General features: G+C 42.4%; 1 protein-coding gene across 3 annotated transcripts in view; it reads right to left on the minus strand.

Annotated features, from left to right (window-relative positions):
* ARHGEF18 (Rho/Rac guanine nucleotide exchange factor 18) overlaps window positions 1-27,397 on the minus strand; it is a 569,373-nt gene that overhangs the window by 224,815 nt on the left and 317,161 nt on the right. For all 3 annotated transcript variants that reach the window (XM_077476320.1, XM_077476319.1, XM_077476321.1), the window contains 2 exons: window positions 14,987-15,101; window positions 4,201-4,258 (listed from right to left, as the gene is read on the minus strand). In XM_077476320.1, coding sequence (XP_077332446.1) covers window positions 4,201-4,258; window positions 14,987-15,101 — 173 coding nt within the window. The remainder of the gene's footprint in view (window positions 1-4,200; window positions 4,259-14,986; window positions 15,102-27,397) is intronic.

The following is a 27,397-nucleotide window of genomic DNA, read 5'->3' on the forward strand; positions in this document are numbered from 1 at the left end:
GAGAAGGAAGGGCTGAGCCCAGCTCTGAGATGGTCTTAGCTTGATCAGTTTACGTGCCTCTGTCATCCAGCTATCTCCTCAGCATCTCTGCATCTCCCTCTCTCCCTGTCTCCCTGTCTCTTCCATAGTCTTTGTGAGAATTCATCTCCCCCGACCCTTCCCTCTCCTGCCTGTGTAATTCTATTCCCTGCAGCTGTTCCAGTGCTTGTAAAGTAAATAACATGTATTAATGACTTTGATCCTCTATGTTTCAGGTCCCCATTCTATGTGTACAGAAATAGAAAACTGCGCCAACCCTATACTTAAATAAATAACAAAAAATAGTGTCAAAATATGTAAGTAATTATCATTAAATGATTATAACGATAAAAAAACACCTTAAGTGCATAAAAAACACAACAACACATAAAGAAAAAATATCACAAACAAAAGTCCAATCATAAAAAGTTCATATGTGAGTCCAGATAAGCGTTTGTGACACCACAGTGATTCAACACGATCCAAAAGCGCATAAAGTGCCCGTCACCGTATATTGAATGCGCTTACCAGAAAATAAACAAATTAGGGCGTTTGTATATATTCGATGGGTCCCATCAAAAGATATCCTCCTTTTTAGTGGGTCAGCTCTCCATCTCCTAATAGTACCTTCCAGATATTAATATACTCCGTGGTCCCAATAGGGAGCTGTTGATCCTGGCAGCTATTACTGGAGGAATTTGGATAACATCAACCAGTGGCCTTCCTTTATTAAAATAACACCTGTAAAACGGTTTTACAGGTGTTATTTTAATAAAGGAAGGCCACTGGTTGATGTTATCCAAATTCCTCCAGTAATAGCTGCCAGGATCAACAGCTCCCTATTGGGACCACGGAGTATATTAATATCTGGAAGGTACTATTAGGAGATGGAGAGCTGACCCACTAAAAAGGAGGATATCTTTTGATGGGACCCATCGAATATATACAAACGCCCTAATTTGTTTATTTTCTGGTAAGCGCATTCAATATACGGTGACGGGCACTTTATGCGCTTTTGGATCGTGTTGAATCACTGTGGTGTCACAAACGCTTATCTGGACTCACATATGAACTTTTTATGATTGGACTTTTGTTTGTGATATTTTTTCTTTATGTGTTGTTGTGTTTTTTATGCACTTAAGGTGTTTTTTTATCGTTATAATCATTTAATGATAATTACTTACATATTTTGACACTATTTTTTGTTATTTATTTAAGTATAGGGTTGGCGCAGTTTTCTATTTCTGTATATCTGTTGGGTGTTATATCACATCTATTGCTGCTGCCTGTTTTACACATAGTTTATTTGTTCTCACGTTTTTTTCCTAGCGCGGTATAACTTTTTCCATTTGCCCCATTCTATGTGTGTTTTCATAAAATTATAATGATAAATACCTTGTTTGCAGGGCGTGACCACCCTCTGCTAACTTGCATTCACCAGAGAGAAATCTTAGCCCCTCCCACTGTTCTCACTTATTCGGAAAGGGAAGCAGAAAGAGGTCACAGAAAGCACAGAAGGGCTCTGCAAAGAAGGTATTTAGCATTATAATTTGAGGAAAATACACACACTGTACTGAACAGAGACCTAAAACAGAGAGAATCAAAATAATTAATACATGCGACTTTACAACCACTTTAAGTATCAAACAATGCTCTTTGCACATTGAGTCAACAGATATCAAATTCTACCAAAACCCTTGATCCCTCCTCACAAGAGACAAGTGAACAACACTCTAGGCAATAAACCCATAGTAATACCCATCTTGCTGATGAAGAATAGGTGGTGGCTCTGATGAAGGATAAAAGAAATAGCTGGGCGGCTGTACTCTGTTATAACATCTTTATTGAAGATGGTAAAAGCCATATGGTTACAAAGACGTCAGAGGCACAGAGACAAAGATTCTGACGCACTTCAAACCACTATGGGGTGCTTAGTCATAACTTTGACTAAGCACCCCATAGTGGTGTGAAACGCGTCAGATCTTTGTCCCTGTGCCTCTGATAACCATATGGATTTTACCGTCTTCAATAAAGATGTTATAACGGAGTGCAGCCGCCCAGCTTTTTTTTCAACCCTTGATCCCTCCTGTTCCCAGATCCTGTACAATTTTGTTCACAAAATAATTGTAATTTTTAGTTTTGTTCTGTGTATATATTAGCAAACAGTCTTAACCTGAATCTAAAATAAAAAATCTTGCATCGTTTTTAATGTGTCCGCCTGTATACAGATTGAAACGTATTTTTAAACAGTGAATATGATTTTAACTAAACATTCACTGGTGGGGAATCTGGCTCTGTCATTTAAAATATCTGCAGTGAATTTTTGCTAAATGCCATATTTGCTGCTTTATATATACCCCGTAGAATTTCTATTAACATACATTTTTTTTTTTTTTAGTTTAGGCTAGGTTTACATTAGTGCGGGTGTGGGAAATCCTGTAAATTGTGCGGACCTGCACACAAAAAACAGTACTATAAATAATATACACGAGGTACCATTAACTCTTAATGGCATTCTCACACACTGAAACGTGCAGTGCGGTATCCTGTTTTGGCACCATGTCATTTCCATGTAGCTGCCGTTTTAAAAAGGAGCAGGAACATTTTCCTCGCAGGAAAACACAGGCACAGCAGGTCAGCAACCCATTCAAATGAATAGAATGTTGCTCCTGTACAAACGCGACACACAGAACTGCACTAATGTGAATTTAAAAAGGTTTTGTTTCTTCAACATGCTTGTACATTTTACAAATATTTTACAAATGCCCAACAGGTCTTAAATATGTTGCATCACTGGTGAAATTTTTAAGGTTTTGCAAACCAGTGCACTGTGGTAATGCATGCATGTTAAATGTGTGGTATTTGTGCATATAATGTGGATTGCATGAAGTAGCTCACCCACTTTGAATGTACTGCTAAAGCACCGCAATTCAATAGAAGCATACATGCAACATTTTTTACTCATAGCCCACCACAGTGCACAGATGGTTCGTATCTGTGCATTGTGGTTCATTGCAATACAAGTGCATTACAGTGCACCATGCGCTGTGATAGCTGGTCCTAACACATTATTACTTGAACTCTCTTGCTTTTTTAACAATAGAGAAATGCTTACACACACATATATCCCTTTAAAAGAAAGAAAACCTACTGACAATTTCATACCTGAAACGCACAACCCTACAATCATAGTTCAGTTGAAAACAATGCCGCGGTGATCCAACCGGAAGTGGGGGAGTGGGTACCTGTCAAAACCAAGTACCTGCTCACCCCAAAAAAATTAAAATAAAGTAGCAAATGTAAAGGAGGAGGGGGAGGAGGAAGAGGAGCAGAACATCCCCTTTTGGATGAAGTTCCATTTGAAGACTAGATTTTTCTTGGAAACATATCCTCTCAATTCCTATTGAGTCTGCAGGACACTGAATGAAAGGAAATCCACATAATGAGGCAAAGCTGGGGGAGAAACTGATAGGGGGTTTAATCCCTTCCCTATTCTATCCAAAAAAAAAAAAATGTTTGCTTTGGATATACTATAATTATGCATTTCCTGGACCACAATTAGTTCTCACCTTATGAGATTTCTCAGCAAAATAGAGACACAAATGGATATGGGAGTTTGCTTTAAATTCTAAAAATGAATTAAATAGTGTTTTTGGTTTGTGATGCAGCGTAGTTGCTGCTTTAATTACTGATAGTGCCATAATGCATTTAAATCAATAGCTCTAGGAAGTTTAAAGATGTATATTTGGCAACCCTAGTCACTGTAGAGTAAAACACTGCTACTGGATAATGGGGGTTATTTAGGAAAGACAAATCCACTTTTCACTACAAGTGCACTTGGAAGTGCAGTCACTGTAGATCTGAGGGGGATATGCAAGGAAAATAAAAAACAGCATTTTAGCTTGCACATGATTGGATGATAAAATCAGCAGAGCTTCCACTCATTTCAGATCTTCCCCTCAGATTTAGAGCAACTGCACTTCCAAGTGCACTTGTAGTGCAAAGTGGATTTGCCTTTCGTAAATAACCCCCAATGCGTCTCTGTATAGTATTGACATATACTTTTTGTACGGAATAATTTCAAAGCTCTGTAGTGTATAATAATCGAATTTAATAATGCTGGACCCTGTTGGACACTGAGAATTTTAAAGAATTTTAAGATATTGTCTTGTATTATCTTACACATGTGTTGGTTCCACATGATCCTTCTCAATGGTTTCCATTGCAGGCGGTTGAGTCACTAGAAAGAAAAAAAAATCCATATTTAGCAGTTATATGTCAAGCAAATGTATTGTGTTTCATGTGTATTGGATATAAACATTAACAGTTGTATGTTTGGATCTCCTGACCTGCACACATTATTCTTGTTCCCATATTAATCTCATGACTATGTTAAACTATTTCAGGACTTTCTTGACCCAGATATTTTTATTCTTATAGTTCTTCAAGGATAATGCACTATTAGTAGGCGTATAGCTATTACATTTTTCTTTCAATTTTCCCAGGATCATGGGCAATATTTCTAACACTAGAACTCCTCTGTAAAACTAAAGTGGTACCCTGTAAAGGCTTTAAAATCGTCATCTATGGATAGTAACATTTACGTTGCTTGTCACTGTTGTGCAGGCATGCACGATTTTAAAGCGTGACATGTTTGCTATCAATTTACTTGGCATGACATCATATTTTATATTGTACAAACAAATTGTGTTATATATTGTGTTTTTCTGCAATAAAATTAAAAAAAACTTGTATTTTTTCCCAAAAATTGCATTTGAAAAACCGCTGTGCAAAAACCGTGTGACATAAAAAGTCGCAAAACCAACCAATATATTCTCTAAGGCCTCTGCTTTAAAAAAAAATATATATAACGTTCGGCTGTTCTAAGTAATTTTCTAGCAAGCAAAACAGATTTCCATATGTAAACAAAAAGTACCAGAAATAGCCTGGTGTTCAAGTGGTTAAGGTCCAACTTCATTGAGTAGCCAAGTACTATTAGCCAACTTCATTGAGTAGCCAAGTGTCTTCTTGAGTAACCTAAGACTGAAGTGTTCCCTCCCCATGCTAGAATCACTATTAAGATATTTGTAAATCACTATCATATCTCCTCTTTAGTGTCTCTTTTCAGGGAACTTAAGTTTAATAAAGTGAAAAAAAAACACGCTATCCACAAACAACAAAGAAATAATAGCTGCCAGCACCGCAGACTTACTGCAACAAACAAAATGGTGAAATAATAAAAAAGGTGCAGCGCTTATATTATATATATGACAATATCTATATAATCTTTTACCAGTGTAAATAATATAATCAACTTTAATAGTGAAAAATACTCTGCGTAAATTAACACTACTAATGATTCTGTTTTAGACAACACTATATCCAAATAAAAAAAATTCAAAATTGATATACCTATATCCACCAAAGTGAACGTGTTAAGAGTCCATAAGTGAAACAATATGGTGACAAAGTACAGATGATGCCTGTTTAGGAGAAACGTGTCGGGAAGGGCTCGTTGATGCCACTGCGTTGCCAGATTTTAATTCCGTGCTTGTATTTGCCTGTAATATGTGAGTACCCATTTATGCTTTTAATCTTAATAAAAATTTTAAACAGTATTTCACTATGAGGCTGTATTTCCTTTTTGGCCTATAATATACGTGGAAGAATCTCTGTCCTCAGTCATCCCAAAAGGTGGATAGCCATTTCATCTATTTTTGGGTCATCTCTCTGTCTACTCTGGTACCCATGAGAAGTTACAAGTTTGGCCAGCTGTTTTTTTGTGTGGATTTACATCAATAAACTCGTGTGACTCACTAGGTATATACCTAACTGGGTCCATAACATCTGGTAAGCCTCCTCTCAAGTGGTGGTGGATTTCTGCAAAGCATTCACTGAAGTCACTATAACTTCTCAAGATATTGCACTTTGTCACCATATTGTTTCACTTATGGACTCTTAGCACGTTCACTTTGGTGGATATACGTATATCAATTTATTTTTATTTTTTATTTGGATATAGTGTTGTTTAAAACATAGAATCATTAATAGTGTTAATTTATGCAGAGTTTTTTTTCACTATTAAAGTTGATTATATTATTTACACTGGTAAAAGATTATATAGATATTGTCATATATAATCTAAGCGCTGCACCTTTTTTATTATTTTACCAATTTAAGTTTAATGATTGTAAACGTTCCTCATAACTGAGATCCTCCAGACTTCCTATTAGTTTTGTTATGGACCCTCTCTGGTTACAGCATATCCCTTATGAGAACATGAGACCAGAACTGGGTGGCATACTGAAGGTGTGGCTGAACCAGAGTTTTCTAAAGTGGTAGGATTATAGTTTTATCTCTTGAGTAAATCTCAGATCCTTTTCCATCCTCGATTCCCCCAGAAGTTGCCCCCCTTGTGTGTAACTTTCAGTCATATTTTCAGCCTCCAAGTGCATTAATTTACATTTCCCTGCATTGAACCTCATTTACCATGTGTTTGCCAACCCATCTATTTTATCAAGGTCTTCCCGTAGAGTTTTTATCTCCTGTTGTGAAGTTATTGTCCTGCTTAGCTTTGTATTACCAGCAGACACCAAGGTTAAGCTACTTTATACCAACCTCTGTATTGTTTATGAAAAAGTTCAACGGGATTGGTCCCAGGACAGAACCCTGGGGGCTATTTATCACCACCCTCTGGACCCGCTCCTGTAACCAGTTTTCTATCCAGGTACATATACTATCATCAATGCCAACAGACCACAGTTTGTGGATTAAGCATTTTTGAAGGACTTTGTCAAATGCTTTGGCAAAGTATAGATAGATAGTAGTACCTACTGGCCTTCCTATATCCAGATTACAGCTCACTTCCTCATAGAATGTCAATAGGTTTGTCTGGCAAGAACGATCTTTCATAAATCCATGCTGGTTACTACTAATAATACTATTCTTCTCTGCAAATTCCTTGATATGGTCCCTCTTTATCATCTCCAATAGTTTACTATTGATTTGAGACTGGCCTGTAGTTGACAGGTATATATCTCTGCCCATTCTTGAATATTGGTACGTTAGCTTTACGCCAATCTGCTGGTACCATTCCAGTCAGTAAGCTTTCCTTAAAGATTCTGAATAATGGTCTAGCAATGACCTGGCAAAGTTTTTTTGAGGGCTCTCGGGTGCAAGCCATCTGATCCTGGTGATTTGGTCTCCTCTTCATCCCATAGGGTAGGGAGCCTGTAGCATACCCCCACTATTAATTTCCCATTTGTTTCTTCCCTTTGAACTTCCAGCCACAAGGATTCCACCAATTCCATTGCCCCATTTAGTAATGTCATCCCTCGTGTTCACTGTCAATTCACTCTTGATGTACACGCACACCCTTCCTTCTCTTATACCTACCCTGTCTCTTCAATACAGGGAATATCCCTGGACAGTCACAAGCCAGTCATGTGTACTGTCAACCTAGGTCTCTGATACTTCCAAAAAGTTGAAATCTTCCTCATACATCAGTAGATCCAGTTCCTCTATTTTGTTCAAGAGACTCCTAGCACATTAGTGAACATGCCTTTTCATTTTTCATGGCCGCATAACGTTTTATCCGTGCTTGTTCCAAGGCTGCAGTAGGATTCTGCCAGCCCACACATGTTGGTTTTAGGCACTCCAACTAAATTGACAAAATTAATGCCCCGTACACACGGTCGGATCTATAGACGGAAAATGTTCGATGGGAGTTTTTTATCGAAAATTCCAACTGTGTGTAGGCTCCATCGGAATTTCCGACACACAGAATTTGAGATCTGAATCTCAAATTATCCAACAACAAAATCTGTTGTCAAAAACTCAGATCGTGTGTACACAATTCCGACGCACAAAGTTCCACGCATGCTCGGAATCAACCCGAAGAGCCACACTGGCTATTGAACTTCATTTTTCTCAGCTCATCATACGTGTTGCACATCACCACGTTCTTGACGTTCGCAATTTCCGACCAACTTTGTGTGACCATGTGTATGCAAGACAAGTTTGAGCCAACATCCGTTGGAAAAAATCCATGGATTTTGTTGCCAGAATGTCCGATCAATGTCCGATGATGTGTGGGGCATAACACTTTCTGACATTTGTTCACTAGCTGGAAAAGCTTCCTCTGATCCCTCCTCCCCATCACCTAGTTTAAATGCTTCACTAATCTTTTAGTCATCCTTTTCCGTCAGCAGGGCTTCACCCTCCCCATTTAGGTGCAGTACATACCTACTATAGATCCTGTAATCAACTGAAAAGTCAGCCCAGTCCTCCAATAACCCAAAATCCTCCTTCCTGCATTATTTCCTCAGCCACTTGTTAAGTTCCCTAATCTCCTGTTGCCTCCCTGGACTGGTTTGGGGTATAGGCGGTATTTCTAAGAATATCACCCTGGATGTCCTTTTCTTCAATGTAGCTCCTAATGCCGCGTACACACGAGCGGACTGTATGGCGTACTTAGTCTGTCATACAATCCGACGGACAGTCCGTCATACTTTCCACTGAACGGACTTGACCACACACGGATGCACAAACAGTCCGTCGAAAGCTTGCGCGATGACGTGTACAGCACATACGACGGGACTAGAAATAGGAAGTCCAATACACAGCAAAGCACCCTTCCGCTGTGTAAATCCTTTCTGGGCATGCGCCATTCTTAGTCCGTCGAACTAGCATACTGACGAGCGGATTGTCCGCTGAAACCAAAGTATGACGGACAGAATTTCGAAAAATCCGAAATACTTAGTACGCTGGACTGCACGCTGAAAAAGTCCGCTGAAGCCCACACACGAGCGGGCTGTCCGCTGAAATGTGTTTCGATGGACTAAGTACGCCATACAGTCCGCCCGTGTGTACGCGGCATTAGTCCCTGAAATCATTTTTTAGGATGCTCCATCTTCCTCTATCTTTGTCATTGGTACTAATGTGTACTATGGCAGCTGGGTCCTCCCCAGCCCCACCCAACAATCTGTCCATCCGATCTGTATTATGTTTATCTGTGATTAATATAAAATTGTGTGAATTTTTAATGTTTTTATGATTAATAATAATAATTTGGAGCCAGATATGGCCAACATAAAACTATATCTTATGGGATCAGCAGGATAACTGCAAGGATCTTCATTAGAGTAGCAATGCCAAGTAGAACAGTAGAGGGTGTATTAAAATTATGTTTATGGGTAAAGGAGGATGAATTATAATAGGAGCCAGTTGAAGTCTCATGAGGTGGAGAATCTCTTCTGAGTGTAGGACTCCTAAGCATGCCCCCCCCCCCCCATACAATAAAAAAAGGGTTATTATCTCTTGCTGTTGGCACTCAGGTATGGACAGACTTATAGTAAGTGTATCAGGCCAGGTAGCAGACTGGATACAGTAATAAGCACACAGGAGTGTATGGAATAAATTCTCCTCAAATTCAACCAAGAGGTGCAAAAGTTACAAGTTATTGTAAAATAAATGCAATTAATATATTATAAATAGACGCAAGCAAAATAAACAATCATCATTTCCCAAAGGTAAAAAGGATGGCAACAAGAAAATGGAGGGATAAATGCTGGAATAGGGAAAAGGCAAAGAAATTGAAATCAAAGCTCAATCTGCGCAGCCCATAAGATAAGCAGTATGTGATGCTAGCCATAATATACCATGGGAGAGGCTAAACCTGGGTGCAAGGGAGGAATTGAGGGGTGTCCAGGGGAACCGTATCCAGCAGTGTTGCCTTGTTGAGGCACTAGAAAAGTATGAATGCTAAAATATAGGGGCATCCACAGTTGCTTGTTACTAATGACCTCTAAATATTAACTCTTGTTAGTGGCTTATACATTGGGTTACCACACTTCTTTAGTGATGTGAGACAGTGGACTGAAACTGTGATTAATAATCACTAAGATTTGTATTATATACAGCTGCTGGTTTTAGTAAGCTCAGGATTTATTTTTGTGCCACTTATGTTTGTAATAGCCTGGTGGCACTGCTTAACATCACAACATGTCAAGATTGATCCACTTTATATAACACAGGAAGAGAAGAAAACATATACAACAGCATACTTACAACATTTTAAGTGCAAGGTGATGGAATGAAAGAATCATAGACACAGATAGAAAACTGGAACACTATGATGGTAGATTTTGATAGTTAAGGCAATTAATACGATTAGAACCAGGTAATTATTATGCTGTAGATCAGTTTACTATTGAGGTGGACCTTGCAGTTGAGTGCAAGCTCTGCTTATACATCGAACAGCAATAGCTTTATGACCACCCATCTAATAATAAGTAGATCCCAGTTTGTTGCCAAAACAGCCCTGATCAATCGAGGCATAGATGCCACTAATATCTGGCTCTGGTATCTGGCACCAAGCCATCAGTAGCAGATGCTTTCTCTAGTCCTTGCTAGGTGGGGCAACCATGGAGCAGACTTGTTTTCATCATGCGACAGATGCTCAATTGGATTGAGATCTGGAGAATTTGGAGAACAAACCAACACTTCAAACTCATTGTTGTGTTCCTAAAACAATTCTTAAATCATTGTTTTATTGTGGAAGGGCATTTTTTAATTCTGCTGAAAGAGGCCACTGCCATGAGGGAATACCATTTCTATGAATTGGTGTAATCGGTCAGCAACAATGTTTAGGTAAGTGGTACATGTCAAGTGACATCAATATGAATGAATGAATCCAAGGTTTCCCAGCAGAGTATTGGCCAAAGCATCACACTACCTCCACCATCTTGCCCTCTTCACATAGTGCATCCTGGTGCCATCTCTTTTTTAGGTTAGCATGTGGACAGGTAAGGGTGACAGGGTGGTCATCTTTCATGTTTCCCCCCTTGTTGGGTACCAAGCAAGGGTGATATGGGAGGTCTACCCTGGGGTGCGTTCTCCTGGGCTATGCTAGGAACCTGTGGCAGGATCACTTGACTACACATGGGGTACCTTACTTTTGTGCCATTTTCATCAATTGCACTGTAACGGTTCTCCAGTTAATTCTTTGGTCCCTGTGACTATGTACAGCTTCTCTGTAATTAGGAAAGACACGCTGTGCCTTTTCCACATCCACCTGTCCAGTTACTCCCAGTAATGGTATGGTGTCCTACCGTGCACATAGTACTGACTCTATACGTGCTCTTTTCTTCACATGACTGTTCCGTGTCTCGGTACCGGCTGGGGACCTCTGCGCCACGAGTCTTCAACCATTGCTATGGGAGATGGACCACTCATGGAGAGAGTGCTAACAACAACTCCCTCTTGCAAGAGGCTATCCCACCTATCTCAGGCACATGCTTAACGACAGGCTGCTTGTTGAACATTCATTACCATAGGTAATCAATTATGTTTTCACACTGCCTTGTCTCCATACCGGTGTCTCCAAAAGATCAAAATCTGTTAAACAAAGATGGCCACACAAAAAACAGAAAACAGTGCAAGGAACGGAGAAGAAAAGAAGGGGGGGTCTGGGAAAGAGCACAGAAGTTGCTGAGGAAGATCACAGGGGGAGCAGGAGAGAGCAGAGAAGCCCGCAGGCAGCAGAAGGAAGCTGGTCAGGAGATTCCCCATATAGAGGAACCAATGCCCTCCATGTTCCTCCCTCAGCCACTGAATGCCTTATTCTCCTCCTCTCCCTCCTGCAGGCATTCAGCAACTGCAGGGGGAACATGGAGGGCATTGGTTCCTCTATATGCCGTATCCCTTAACCAGCTTCCTTCTGCTGCCTGCAGGCTTCTCTGCTCTCTCCTGTTCCCCTTCCTCAGCAACTTCTGTGCTCTCTCCCAGACCCACCCCCCCCCCTTTCTGCTCTTCTCCGGTCCTTGTACTGTTTTCTGTTTTTTTGTGCTCTTCTCAAGTCCCCCTGGTTCTGTTCTCTGGTCCCCCCGTACTGTGTTTACTATGCTTCAGTCTGCGAATGAATGGGAAGCTCTGCACAGAGCTATTCCTGTTCATTCATTCTGTGCAGCTGAGGCTGCAGAGATGGATTGAGGGCTGTGTCCTTAATCTCCTTTTTCTTTCTCAAAGAGATCTGTTTATAGCCCTAATATCTATTTGAAGCCCTACCCCCAATTAAATTTTTTTTTTTTAAGTAATAAAAAATAATATTGTAAAAAAAAAAAAAAAAAAAGAAACGATTGACACCAGTAACGGATCAACCAGGGTCACAAAGGTTGCACTTACGACCGGAATGGGTCCACCACTTGGCTCGGCGGTAAAAGCCAGGGGTCAAGGGGCCCTTCATGGTTTCTTGCACCGGGCCCTGAAGGTTCTAGTTACTCCTCTGTCTTGAAGCCAGATAGAATTGTCCAGCATCACTACAAATGCTTCTTTATTACTGTCATTTTGAAATGGTACCATGACTACCAGAAATTGCTTGAAGCGATAGAGAACCTTTTCCTTGCTAAGCCAACACAACATAGTATGGGAGGGAAGGTAACCATGCTCCATTTCAAGATCTCCAATCAACTCCCTAAACAACCTTCTTTGAATTTTACCTGTCTTAATCAATGTTTTCTTTATATCATTTCTGTTCAAAATCTTCTCAGCTTTATAACTCAAAAACTTTGGCAGAGAACTAAAAATCCATCTGTCCTGCCTGTGGAAACAGGAGCCCCATCCGTAGTATTGTTTTACAGGCTTTTATTTTTGAATATATTCATAGTTATGTTTTCGCTTTTGAATAGATACTGTAGCTTCATCCCTGCTATGTCCTTTCAAATGAAAGATTCTGATAACTTTTTCCTTTACTTCCTTTAGTCACTGAAAACCATTCTAACAAGAATAGCTAAGTGTGAATTGTCTGTCACATCAACCAATTCATCAAGTTGCAGAGAAACTAGCTGAAGTCATCCAAATCTGTATCAGCTGCCATGACGTCAACTCTTCTAACGTAACCGAGCAGCTGAAGGAAATCGATTAAAAATATTTCTGTTCTTTTATTTAAGTTATTAAAGAGTGAATCAGCAGCTTCTAAAAAGGCTTCTTTAATCATCTCACCATCCTCAGATGTTTTTTTCCTCTTTGCTGTTAGCTGAGACACTCGATAAGATGACACAGATGTGACTATGTTTTTCTATACAGGTCTATTAAACAGTCTTTTCAATGTTTTAAAATGTTCTGAAGTGTATGGCCTCTTTTTTTTTTTTTCTTGGCGAAAGCGGTGGACGCTTTGCACAACAAATGCACATGCTTCCCATTTATTTCAGTGTTCCTGTTCACAATGAAAATAATGTGTTTTTTTTTGTTTTTTTTTTTTATGTTTGCCATTGCCATGAAGGCTGAACAACTGGCACTGCAGGTTGAATTGCTCTACTAGTTTTAGGCCTGGCTATGCTTGAATCTGGACTGGCAGGCTGGGCTGAATTCTGACATGGCCCAGCTGAGCCTGGCTAGCTGGCTGGCCTGAATTCTGACATGGCCCAGCTGAGCCTGGCTAGCTGGCTGGCCTGAATTCTGACATGGCCCAGCTGAGCCTGGCTAGCTGGCTGGCCTGAATTCTGACATGGCCCAGGTGTCTGGCTGGTTTGAGTTCTGGCCTGGCTAAATGGCTTGAGATGCCAGCTAGGTTTGGTCTGTCACAGCATTATACATCTCCGTCAGGACAGTGCAGATGTCAAGAGTAAGTAACAGAGTGCAGGAACAAGAATAAGAAATGTAGAGTTCAGAGTTCAGTATTATGTAACATAGCATGCAGATGTAAGTTTTCAGAGGTCAGTAGCATTTAAAAACCGAAGGTAGGGGTCAGTAGTATGTAACGCAGAACGTGGGGGGCAATAGTATTTAAAAACAGAAGGTAGGGGTCAGTAGTATGTAACGCAGAACGTGGGGGGCAATAGTATTTAAAAACAGAAGGTAGGGGTCAGTAGTATGTAACGCAGAATGTGGGGGGCAATAGTATGTAAAACAGAGTTCAGAGCAAGTAACACAGGGTGCAGGGGTTGGGAGTAAGTAACTCTGAGTGTAGAGGTCAGTTGCGTGTAACACAGAGTGCAGGGGTCAGTAGTATGTAATACAGAGTTTAGAGGTCAGTTGTGTGTAACACACATCTACCTTTACAAGCAAAAATACTCCTTCAGCACAAACATCTTGCCTAAGCTAAAAGTACCCCCAGCATAAAATTCCGATCACCCCCATAAAAACCCACCGCTTCCTGGAATGTACTTATACCTCAGATGCAGCAGCATTCAATAGAGTGAGGAAGAAGGCCACAATCTACCAGTTGCACGGTTGCAATGGGTGAGTAGTTCATGATTGTCAGATAATGCAAAAATTAGAAAATAATGCAATAAGTAACTTAGATGCTAAATATAAATGGCTGACTATAAAAAAGGATGTAACAGAAGTTCATAAAAAGCCATAATAATCCATAAAGGGTTAACTCTGTAGCAGCTTCTTTTACAAATTGAAGAAAATATCTGCATAAATATAGAAGATCACCAGAGGGTGCCAGCCTTAGATTAGCATATAAAACACCTTTATTGAATCAAATGGCAACTCACACATGGTAGAGAAAAAAACGCCTGTCACAAAGAGGGAGATTTACTAAAACTGGACAGTGCAAAATCTGGTGCAGCTCTGCATGGTAGTCAATCAGCTTCAAGGTTTTATTGTCAAAGCTTAATGGAACAATCTGAAGTTATCAGCTGATTGGCTACCATGCAGAGCTGCACCAGATGTTGCATTCTCCAGTTCTAGGAAATCTCCCCCCAAAGTGTCAGCCAGTACAACCGTTTCCCTAAGAGATGCACACCAATCCAGGCCAGCCAGAGGCATGGCTGCAGACCAGGTCATGTGAAGCAACCAGGAAGAAAAGGGACTCTATGGAGCATATGGCCAACAGTCATACTCTAGAGGGTGTAATTCACACTATCCAATTTAGTATCATTATCTTTAACAGTACATATTTCAAATCTACAATATACTAACTTAGGAAGTAGGGAGGTGTAATGATAATTGCCTGACATACCTTCAATCACTGGACAGGATGATTCCAGGCTGCGGGAGATTATTGGGGTTGAAATCTTGTCTAATGTTGAAGGCATAGACTTTGAACGTAGTCTCTTGCCAGAGCTGTCTTCATCCTAGAAATTTTTCAGTCAATGAAATATTATTATAAAATAAAAACATACATCAAAACTGGAATGATAATGGACATCATTCAGATTTTCTTGTAGTAAATTCATGAAAAAAACAAACATAATATAATATGGTAGATGTTTTCATGCTGGCACTTTTATGTTATTTAGGTATGTGAATAATAAAATGCAATAAATTAGGTTTGAACCTTGGTCGATTTTGTTTCATTGCACGATAGAACCAATTTGCCAATATAGGAGGGCAGTGACTCCACATTTATTAAATGCTGCCAAATCCTTGATCTCAATTTTTTGGGGACAATGATCTGTACCTACTCTGTCCCGGAGGCTGTGCCAAAGTTGATGATCTTTGTTTAATAGAAGAATTAACATATATGGCTAGGGTTCAACTGAAAAATATTCTCTGATATGGCCATGTTGGTTTTAAACCCGCTACACTATACTATGGTATGATTTCAGACCCCTAGCGGTTTTTCACCTTTTTCAAGATTGGATTTTAATCTTGAATGTTAATGAGGTTATTTGTTGATTCTCTATGCCCTTGTACACACGGTCGGAGATTCAGACGGAATGTGTCCTATCGGACTGTTTTGTCGGATATTCGGACTGTGTGTGGTCTACATCGGACTGTTTCCGTCGGAATATCCAACAGACCAACTTTTCCAACTTGCCGGTAAAATTTTCAGACAAAATGCTCCGATCGGACATACTCCGATCATGTGTAGCCTACTCCGATGGACAAAGTGCCACGCATGCTCAGATCAAATTCCTAGACCAAAGCTATTGGTTACTAGCCTGAACGTAGTCCCGTTGTAACAAAATAACGTCATCACGTTATGTACAATTGGATTTTCCGACAACTTTGTCTGACCGTGTGTATGCAACAGTTTCGGACAAAATCTGTCAGACAAAATCCAACAGATTTGGTTGTCAGAATGTCCGACCGTGTGTACAAGGGCTATGGCTTTCTTTTATTCTATCCAATGATTGGCATTTGTTGCAATGCATCTGTTTCATCCCACCCCCCCCTTTTTTTTCTTTATTAAAACATTTTTTGAAAATGATGCCTCTTATATAAGTGGTAATGTATGTCATAATTATGATTTCTTAGATACAGTAACTAAATAACATTTTCTGAGTTACATGCTTAAGAGAGCTGTAACTTACTGTAATATCTTTTATGTTTTGTTGAATTGTTTACTTTCATACATGTACTGTTTTGTATTTGAATTCACAATAAACACTTATCAATAAAAATAGGATTTTTTCGTCATACTTACCTGTATAATCCTTTTCTTTGAGTACATCACGGGACACAGAGCAACCATAAAAATGACTATATGGGTTATACGTCACCTATAGGTGAATGGACACTGGCAGATAGTCAAACAGGAAGTCCTTCCCTATATAACCCCTCCTACACAGGAAGTACCTCAGTTTTGAAGCAAAGCAATGAATATCCCAAAAAAAGATGGGAGGGACCTCTGTGTCCCGTGATGTACTCAAAGAAAAGGATTTTACAGGTAAGTATGAAGAAAAAATCTATTTTCTTTATCATACAGTGGGTGCCGCCGATATTGTGTTTCCAGTGCGATCCTGTCGCGCTGGTTCCCGGCGACAGGCTTCTCGTGCTGGCTGCAATAGGAAAATGTAATTTTGGTACGGCTCAGGAGGGGGGGGGGGGGGGGCGCTCGCTCGTCCCCACCCCCCTTCCTGACCGGCTGGGCTGCGTGCTCGGATAGGGGTCTGGTATGGATTTTGGGGGGACCCCACGCCGTTTTTTTTTCGGCGTAGGGGATTCCCCTTAAAATCCCTACCGGACCTAAGGGCCTGATATGCCTCCGGAGGGGGAACCCATGCCTTTTTTTTTTATTTGGCGTGGAGTTCTCCCTTAGGATTCATGCCAAATACAGTGCCTGGTTTTGGTGGGAATCCAATTCGGATTCCCACACCAGTGTGAACCCGGCCAGCGATGCTTGTTGCTTATCGGGAAAGGAAAAGAAAAATGTTTCCTTTCCCGATGCGAGCCAGCTCGGCGCTAGCTCCCGCGATGGGGCTCGCAGGGTGTCAATCTCGCCGATAAAAGTGGCGAGATTGACACAATATCGAGGTCATCTACTGTATATCACGAGACACAGAGCAACCATAATAATGACTATGTAGGATATCCTAAAGTAATGCACTTGAGGGGAGGGAGACACAATCACAGAAACTGCCACCTGAGAAGGACTTCTTTTGCTGCCCAAAACATGCTGTGGCCAAAGCAGTATCCTCCATGGCTTTGATATCCCTCTGGTAAAATTCTGTGAATGTATAAACAAAAGACCATGTAATGCCCTTAAAATTCTAAGCCGCTGACACCTGATGGCCCAAGATGCCCCCACACACCTGGTATCGAGTGCTTTTACCAAAAAAAAAAGGATGGGGGACCTTGCACTTTCAATCTATAGGCTTTAATAATTAACTGGTAAATCCAATGAAAACAGTTGACTTGGATGCCTCCTGCCCATCCTGGGCTCTACCGGCGGCACAAACCAGGATTCCTGACCTGCGCTGGCAATTCATGTAATTCTGACTGCTTGAAATACCTCCAGAGTATGTAGTGATCTTACTCCTGCCAACTGAGGATCAAAAAATAAGGCAAGACATTGTCTTGATTCAAGTAAAAACTAGGCATTACTCTAGGCAAAAAAATGGATGAGGATGCAACATCACTTTACCATGATGTAAGAACCAGGAATGGCTCCTTGCATGAAAAAGCCGCTCACACTCCACCTAGTGAAGTGATAGCCACCAAAAGTTCAAAAAGTGGCCTCTGCAAGGACAGACAAGATCAAATTCGAGTCCCAAGGACACAAGAGTGGCCTGACATGCGGTACTGTCTATGTTACCCACTGTATGATGTATGAATTTAGTAATGAGAAACAACGGCTTCTGGAAAAAAATGGATAGGGACGAACTCTCACCCTTAACGGTACTTAAGGCCAATATCCTTTACCCCTACCTATTGGGGAAAGAAAAAGAAAATCTCCCACTCACATATTTCTGCGGGTTCTTTCTGGCTTCACCCCATGCAAAAAAAAATGTCCAAGTCCTGTAATTGAAGTTTGAAGCTGGCTTCCAGGGGCTCAACAGTGCTGAGATACAGAACTCAAGACCATTAGGTCCCACTGGACTGGGAGTGTCCAAGAAGCGACCCCTGCAAGACTCGGTATGTCAGTGTACCAAGCCCCCCTGGGGTAATTCGGCTGACATTATTATCAGTGTTACCCCCTACCAGATTCTTCGCAAAAGATGTAGCAGAAGTCGGAATGGAGAGAAAGTGTCAAATAAAGGAGGAATGGTCCCAAAGGCGTTACCAGTGCATCTACCCCCATTGCCAGTGGGACCCTTATCCTAGACACAACCTGTCCCGACTTGTTGTAGAACTTGGAATCTAGTTGATTCACCTGCAGAGTTCCCCCTGCCACTATTCTATATCTGGAATATGCATGGATGATAGACACAGCCCTTGTTCTGTCCCAGACAGAATGTGGTTCACCTTCCTGAGCTGCATGACTCCTGGTGCTGCCCTGGTGGTTGATATATATATGCCCCTGCAGGGCTTTGCTGAATAGAACTTACAACTGGTTTGTACTATAATCCAAAGCAAGGCGTACTGGCCAAAAGCTCCAAGACATTTATGGGCAGTATACTCTCCTGTGGAGACCAAGTCCACTGAACTGTAGCCACCCTCAAACCAAATGGAGAAACTGGCATCAGTGGTTATCTTCCAATACCTGAAAGGAAGAATTCGACTTTTCTAGATTCTGAACTGTCAACCACCAATCTTTAGCTGTGCAACACCCTGGGAACAGAGCCCTCCCGCAAGCCAATGCCTGGATCTTTAACTTTCAGAGAGAGAGAATGATCCTCTACCAAGACCTGGAGTAGGACTGTGCATAAGGAGTGTGCTTCGACCTAGATATAGTTTCCTACTGCAAAATGCATCAAAGGAAAATCTGGACCAACTGCTTCCTGAGCAAAGGTATACTGAAATTCACACCCCCTGCATCTTTAGCAAGTCCAGCGCCGCAGCTAGGAGCTTTGTGAACCTCAGGAGCTGTGGCCAGCCCAAAGGATGGTCACAAAAACGAAAAAAGAGGACCTATTCAGTTTTTAAGCTGCTACTATTTAATTGTTTTACAATAATGAGCCAAGACCCAATAATTGCTCCAAGACCCAACGCAAGGCAAAGACTGACTCAACTAAGGAAGGAGCGAACCACCTTAGAGACTGCTCTAAAATCTTATGGTCTGAGATACTCTCAAACAAAGAAACCTCAGATGCCTCCCTCACTTAGGAGGGAAACCTGGGCAGTCTCCCATCCAAGTACTAACCAGGCTTGATCCGAGATCAGGCAGCACAGTGGCTTAGATCACCCTGATGCCAATGGTCCAACAGGAGATATGAACATTGCCAGACCACTGAACCTGAGGGCGGTGTAAATGCCTTACCCTTCCAAGTCATTTACATAGTCTAACAGATACATAATAAAGTGACTGTAGTAGACAAAATACTACGCAGTTCCACAAGGATGCAGGGCTAGACAATGTTGGTCTACCGCTATACAACCTCGTAGTATGCAGGTACCCAGGTATGCAAACATGGAGGTATATAAGTATTCTTGCCATTCATGCATCTATGTATGCAGCTCAAGGCAATAAGCATGTATGTATGTATCCCTAGACAAATAAGCACAAATATGTATCCCTAGGCAAAAAAAAAACAGATATGTATGTAGTCCTAGGCAAATAAGCACATATGTACTGTATACAGTTTAATGTAAATAAACTCATTTATATGCAGTTTTAATGCAACTAAGCACATATGTATGCAGTTCATATGAAAACATGCCAGCCTGCATTTAAGCAACATGCATTTATGGAGGCATGCGTTTATGGATGCATGTAAGTATGTGCTTATGCAAATATGCGTTTAGGCAAAACACAAAAGTGTGTGACCATGCAAACACGCACTTAAGTAATACGTGCCCATGGAGACATGCATTTATGGAATAAGCAAGCATGCGTTTATGAAACGTGTTTATGCAACATATATTATGCAACGCTTATCTATGCAAACATGTGTCTATGCACCACATGTTTATGCAAACACGTATATCTATGCAACATGCATACACACTTATGCCCACACGTCTATACAAACCCGTGCTTATAAAAACCCGTGTCCACACAAATGCACCGTTGCGGCCAGGCTTGGGGGGCTGCATGCTAGGTGGATGGGCGCCACCCGCTTGTCGAGCGTGGGGGCCAAGGGGCAGACGGGCCACTGCCCTCTGCAAACATATGCCTATGCAGGCTTGTGTTTATTCAAGCAAGCAAGCACGTGTCTAATGCAAACATGTGCCTATGCAAGCATGGCACAGTGGTGTAGTGGTTAGCACTGTTTCCTAGCAGTAAAAAGGGTTGCTGGTTCAAATCCCAACCATGACACTACCTGCCTGGAGTTTGCATGTTCTCCCTGTGCCTGTGTGGGTTTCCTCTGGGTACTCTGGTTTCCTCCCACACTCCAAAGACATGCAGGTAGGTTAATTGGCTTCTGTCCAAAATTGGCCCTAGTATATGAATGGGGACTTTGGATTGTGGGCTCCTTGAGGGTAGGGACCGATGTGAGTGTGCAATGTACAGGGATAGGGACAATTGTAGACACTCACTCAGGTTGAACTGTATGGACTGGTGTCTTTATTCAACCTTACTAACTATGTAACTATTATGAAACATGAAACATGTATACTATGCTGCACCTGCTCAACTGCATCGGGGCCAATACTAGTTATAGTTAGGATTAGCCAAGTACATAGGCATCCAATGCAGCCTCTATGCTGCTTCAACAGCCTAGGGCCTCTTCCACACCTCTACAACCCATCCTGTGACTTGGGACTGCAAGTTCACCTGACAAGTCGTACCCCATGATTTCCAATATGTACGTCTTCAAGTCGTAGTGACTTCAAAGCAGGCCCTGCGTTACCCTGGTCTGACCTTGATGCAACTTGAGGTCCATAGACCTTAAGCATACACAGGCATTGCTTTATGTCGCTGCAAAATTGCATCAAAGTCGTGGCAAAATGTGCAAATTTCAAGTTGCACACGTGTAAAAAGGAGCCCAAAACTGAGCTCCTGCAGACCCAATGCATGCTATTCTGGAGACACAACTCCATCAAGTGCACTGATGCCCATGGTCTTCCAAACTTGTGCTTATGCCACATATATGTATGCAACATTTATGCAAAACATGTGTTTAACCACTTTCAGACCGGACCATTTTGCTGGTTTAAGACCAGACCACTTTTTGCGATTCGGCACTGCGCCGCTTTAACTGACAATTGCCTGGCCGTGCCACGTGGCTCCCGAACAAAATTGACGTCTTTTTTTCCCCACAAATAGAGCTTTCTTTTGGTGGTATTTGATCACCCCTGCGGTTTTTATTTTTTGCGCTATAAACAAAAATAGAGCGTCAATTTTGAAAAAAACGCATTATTTTTTACTTTTTGTTATAATAAATATCCTCCAAAAATATATAAAAAAAACATATTTTTCCCTCAGTTTAGGCCGATACGTATTCTTCTACATATTTTTGGTAAAAAAAATCACAATAAGCATTTATTGATTGGTTTGCGCAAAAGTTATAGCTTTTACAAAATAAAATAAAAGTTTTATGGCATTTTTATTAATATTTTTTTTTTTTACTAGCAATGGCGGCGATCAGCGATTTTTATTGTGACTGCGAAAATGATGCTATACAAATGCATTGATTCCTGTGTAAATGACACTGGCAGTGAAGGGGTTAACCAGGGGGTGGCAGTGTAGGGGTTAAGTGTTACTAACTGTGGGGGGCTGTGCTTTGTGTTAGTGAACACTGATCTCTGCTCCAATCACATGGAGCAGAGATCAGCGTCACTTGTTGCTAGGCAGAACGGGGAGATGCTGTTTACAACAGCATCTCCCCATTCAGCCGCCCCATGAGACGATCGCGGGTATCCCCGCGGCGATCGAGTTCGCGGAACCCGCGACCGGACTCACGGGGGTCCTGACCGTCATGCGAGCGCGCCGCCGGCAGCGCACTCGATGGCAGGGCGGCATATAAAAATGGACGTACCTGTACGCCAATATGCCTGCTCGTGCCATTCTGCCGACGTACATCGGCGTGCGCCGGTCGGGAACTGGTTAATTAAACATGCGTTTAGGCAACAAGCTTGCAAGCATGTATACTATGTTGTACCTGCCCAACTGCACTTTGTCCCATACTAGTTTTTACTAGTTTAGCACATATGCATGCCATGCAGTCTTTTTCTGCTTTAGCCTAAAAGTAAGCTCCTGCAGACCAATTGCACATTATTCTGAAGTTTGAAAGTATGCACCTGTACAACTGCACCAAGCCCCATACTATTTTTGTGCCAAATGCACAGTATTCTGGAGACACAACACTTTTAAGTGCACTGCTAGGGGTGTATCGACTTACAGTTTTACAGCCCCCTCCGGGATTAACCACTTACTGACCGCCTCATGAACATATACTGCAGCAGAAGGGCACGTACAGGCAGAATCACGTACCTGTACATTGTCCTTTAAGAGGCGGCTTGCAGGTGCGCTCGTCAGGAGCTTCGTGAGCGCGATCGTGGGTCCCACGGACATCTCCGCGGGGATACCCGTGATCGTCTCATGGAGAGGAAGAATGGGGAAATGCTAATGTAAACAAGCATTTCCCCCTTCTGCCTAGTGACACTGTCACTGATCACAGCTCCCTGTAATCAGGAGCGGTAATCAGTGTTGTGTCACATGTAGCCCCTCTCCCCCACAGTTAGAATCACTCTCTAGGACACACTTAACCCCTACAGTGACACCTAGTGGTTAACCCCTTTACTGCCAGTCACATTTACACAGTAATCAATGCATTTTGAATTGCACTGATCGCTGTATAAATGTGAATGGTCCCAAAAGTGTCCGTCCGCCATAATGTCGCAGTCACGATAAAAATCGCTGATCCCCGCCATTACTAATAAAAAAATTATTATTAAAAATGCCATTAAAGTATCCCCTATTTTGTAAATGCTATAACTTTTGCACAAACCAATAAATAAACGCTTATTACAATTTTTTTTTACCAAAAATATGTCGACGAATACGTATCGGCCTAAATGGAGGAAAAATTTTTTTTATATATTTTTGGGGGATATTTATTATAGCAAAAAGTAAAAAATAATGTGTTTTTTTCAAAATGTTTGCAATTTTTTTGTTTATAGCGTAAAAAAAAAAAAACGCAGAGGTGATCAAATACCACCAAAAGAAAGCTCTATTTGTGGGGGAAGAAAAGACATAAATTTTGTTTGGGAGCCACGTCGCACGACCGCACAATTGTCAGTTAAAGCGGCGCAGTGCCGAATCGAAAAAAGTGCTCTGGTCTTTGGCCAGCCAAATGGTCCAGGGCTGAAGTGGTTAAGCAGTAAGTATGCAGTAAATAATCATGACTTGTCTGGCCACACATTTCTCCCATAGTAAGTACTCACATGTCATTAGTAACCATGGGCTGCTGTTATGTCTCAAGAGTAGGGATGAGCTTCGTGTTCGAGTCGAACGTACGTTCGACTCGAACATTGGCTGTTCGGGCGTTCGGCAAAATCCGAACTCTTGGTCCGTTCGCGTCAAAATTCGTATGGCGCGCGCGGACCACAATGCACTGCGATGGCGCAGTGCATTGCTGGCTCATGATTGGCCAAGCATGCACTGTGACCCCGCATGCTTGGCCAATCGCAGCGACAGCAGCGAGGAGAGCCATGATTGGCCACAGGCATCCTGCCTGTGGCCAATCATAGTTCAGGCTGTGTAGTGCACGCCCCACACTATATAAGGCCGCCTTTGAGGTGGCCTCGTGTAGTGTGTTGGCATCTGAAGCAGTGGGTGTTCTGTGTACCTTCAACACACTTAACCCCTACAGTGACACCTAGTGGTTAACCCCTTTACTGCCAGTCACATTTACACAGTAATCAATGCATTTTGAATTGCACTGATCGCTGTATAAATGTGAATGGTCCCAAAAGTGTCCGTCCGCCATAATGTCGCAGTCACGATAAAAATCGCTGATCCCCGCCATTACTAATAAAAAAATTATTATTAAAAATGCCATTAAAGTATCCCCTATTTTGTAAATGCTATAACTTTTGCACAAACCAATAAATAAACGCTTATTACAATTTTTCTTTACCAAAAATATGTCGACGAATACGTATCGGCCTAAATGGAGGAAAATTTTTTTTTATATATTTTTGGGGGATATTTATTATAGCAAAAAGTAAAAAATAATGTGTTTTTTTCAAAATGTTTGCAATTTTTTTGTTTATAGCGTAAAAAAAAAAAATGCAGAGGTGATCAAATACCACCAAAAGAAAGCTCTATTTGTGGGGGAAGAAAAGACATAAATTTTGTTTGGGAGCCACGTCGCACGACCGCACAATTGTCAGTTAAAGCGGCGCAGTGCCGAATCGAAAAAAGTGCTCTGGTCTTTGGCCAGCCAAATGGTCCAGGGCTGAAGTGGTTAAGCAGTAAGTATGCAGTAAATAATCATGACTTGTCTGGCCACACATTTCTCCCATAGTAAGTACTCACATGTCATTAGTAACCATGGGCTGCTGTTATGTCTCAAGAGTAGGGATGAGCTTCGTGTTCGAGTCGAACGTACGTTCGACTCGAACATTGGCTGTTCGGGCGTTCGGCAAAATCCGAACTCTTGGTCCGTTCGCGTCAAAATTCGTATGGCGCGCGCGGACCACAATGCACTGCGATGGCGCAGTGCATTGCTGGCTCATGATTGGCCAAGCATGCACTGTGACCCCGCATGCTTGGCCAATCGCAGCGACAGAAGCGAGGAGAGCCATGATTGGCCACAGGCATCCTGCCTGTGGCCAATCATAGCTCAGGCTGTGTAGTGCACGCCCCACACTATATAAGGCCGCCTTTGAGGCGGCCTCGTGTAGTGTGTTGGCATCTGAAGCAGTGGGTGTTCTGTGTACCTTCAACACAGTTACACACCAATCGTTTTTGGCTGATTTCCTATCTTGCTCTTGTGTAGTGGTTATTGTCTGTGCCCTGACCGCAGTATACACCACTATATTCACCTCACCTATATAGCTAGTGATCTAGCTTTAATAATAGAGCTTGCAGTCAGTAGTGTTAGGAGATAGTGTGTGCTGTCTGCGTGCTCTGTACCCAGTACATACCGCTATAATCCACCTACATAGCTGTTCTCTATTTGGGCCCAATTGCCATCTGCAGGAGTTATTGGAAGTTGTGTGTGCTTCCAGCACAGCACAGTATACATCTGTATATACCCGTTTAACTCTGCTGTTTTCTGGTTATTGTCTGCGTGCCCTGACCGCAGTATACACCGTGATATTCACCTCACCTATATAGCTAGTGATCTAGCTTTAATAATAGAGCTTGCAGTCAGTAGTGTTAGGAGATAGTGCGTGCTGTCTGCGTGTTCTGTACCCAGTACATACCGCTATAATCCACCTACATAGCTGTTCTCTATTTGGGCCCAATTGTCATCTGCAGGAGTTATTGGAAGTTGTGTGTGCTTCCAGCACAGCACAGTATACATCTGTATATAACCCTTTAACTCTGCTGTTTTCTGGTTATTGTCTGCGTGCCCTGACCGCAGTATACACCGTGATATTCACCTCACCTATATAGCTAGTGATCTAGCTTTAATAATAGAGCTTGCAGTCAGTAGTGTCAGGAGATAGTGCGTGCGTACATCTGTATATACCCGTTTATCTCTGCTGTTCTATAAAAAAGGCATCTGCAGGAGTTAGTGGGTGTTGTGTGCCTCCAGCACAATATAAACTACCCAACTACTGTTTTACCCAACTCCCTTCAGGCAGACAGGCGCGAGCCGATAAAAGAGGGCAAGCAGGCTCTGTGTCTAGAGACAACAGTGCTGGTCGTGGACGCGGTGCATTGTCATCAGCACGTGGCCATGGGACATGCCTGTCCTTCTTTTCTGCAGCTGGACATGTTGAACCGCAACATGCCAACGACTTGGTAGAGTGGATGACCAAGCCCTCTTCATCCTCCTCATCCTCTCTCACCCAGTCTCAGGGTAGTAGCAAAGCAGCTGCCAACACATCGTCTTCCCTCCTCTCAATGTCATCATCAGTGACTCCTTCCCTAGACCCACCACGTCCTCCTGAGGAGTCTCCTAAACTCTTTGAGCACAGTGTTGGGTACATGCTCCAGGAGGATGCCCAGTGTTTGGTGGGCTCTGATGATGACACTCAGCTAGAGGAAGGCAGTAGCGTGAGCGCAGAGAGAGGGGATGCTCAAGAAGGACAGCAATCTGGCAGTCATGTTCCACAAGCTGCAGCATACTGCCAGGTTTGCTACAGCGATGAAGAGGGAGGGGATGATGAGGGCACTGACTCCACGTGGGTGCCTGGAAGGAGGGAGGAGGAGGAGGAGGAGGAGGCACATGTCCAACGAGGCAGGATGCCCTCCGGGGGCCAGCTTAGGGGCAGCACACCGACTGAATCACACCGCAGAGCTCCGCCTGCGCAGATCGCTTCCTCTGCGCGTTATTCTAAAAGTTCTTTGGTGTGGGCCTTTTTTGAGACGAGTGCATCAGATCGCACCGCTGCTATTTGCAACATATGTCTCAAGCGTATCTCACGTGGCCAAAACATCAGCTGCTTGGGCACCACATGCTTGACCAGACATATGTTGACCTGCCATGCAGCTCGTTGGCAAGCGTACCTCAAAGACCCACACCAAAGAACAAAGCGGACCTCTCCTTGCCCCTCATCAGCTGGCATCCTAAACCCCACTAGACCTTCAGTCCTCTCTGAAACCTGCTCTGAGAGGAATGAAGGTGTAGAATTAGGTGTGTCACAGCCAAGTGCTTCCGGGAACTCTGCTAGTGGTACATCCACATCCGATTATAGCAGGCAAATGTCCCTGCCCCAGCTGCTGGACCGGCGGAAGAAGTTTACTCCCAGCCATCCACATGCCCAGCGGTTGAATGCTAGCTTGGCTAAATTGCTAGCACTTCAACTGCTGCCTTTTCAGTTGGTAGACTCGGCCCCCTTCCGTGAGTTTGTACAATGTGCGGTTCCTCAGTGGCAGGTCCCCAAACGCCACTTTTTCTCACAGAAGGCGATTCCGGCTCTCTACCGGCATGTGGAAGGCAATGTCCTTGCCTCGCTGGACAGGGCGGTCAGCGGTAAGGTG

This window comes from Lithobates pipiens, unplaced genomic scaffold (genome assembly GCF_037356315.1).
Source record: "Lithobates pipiens isolate NorthernLeopardFrog02 unplaced genomic scaffold, aLitPip1_a1.2 Scaffold_13, whole genome shotgun sequence".
Classification (NCBI taxonomy): Eukaryota; Metazoa; Chordata; class Amphibia; order Anura; family Ranidae; genus Lithobates; species Lithobates pipiens.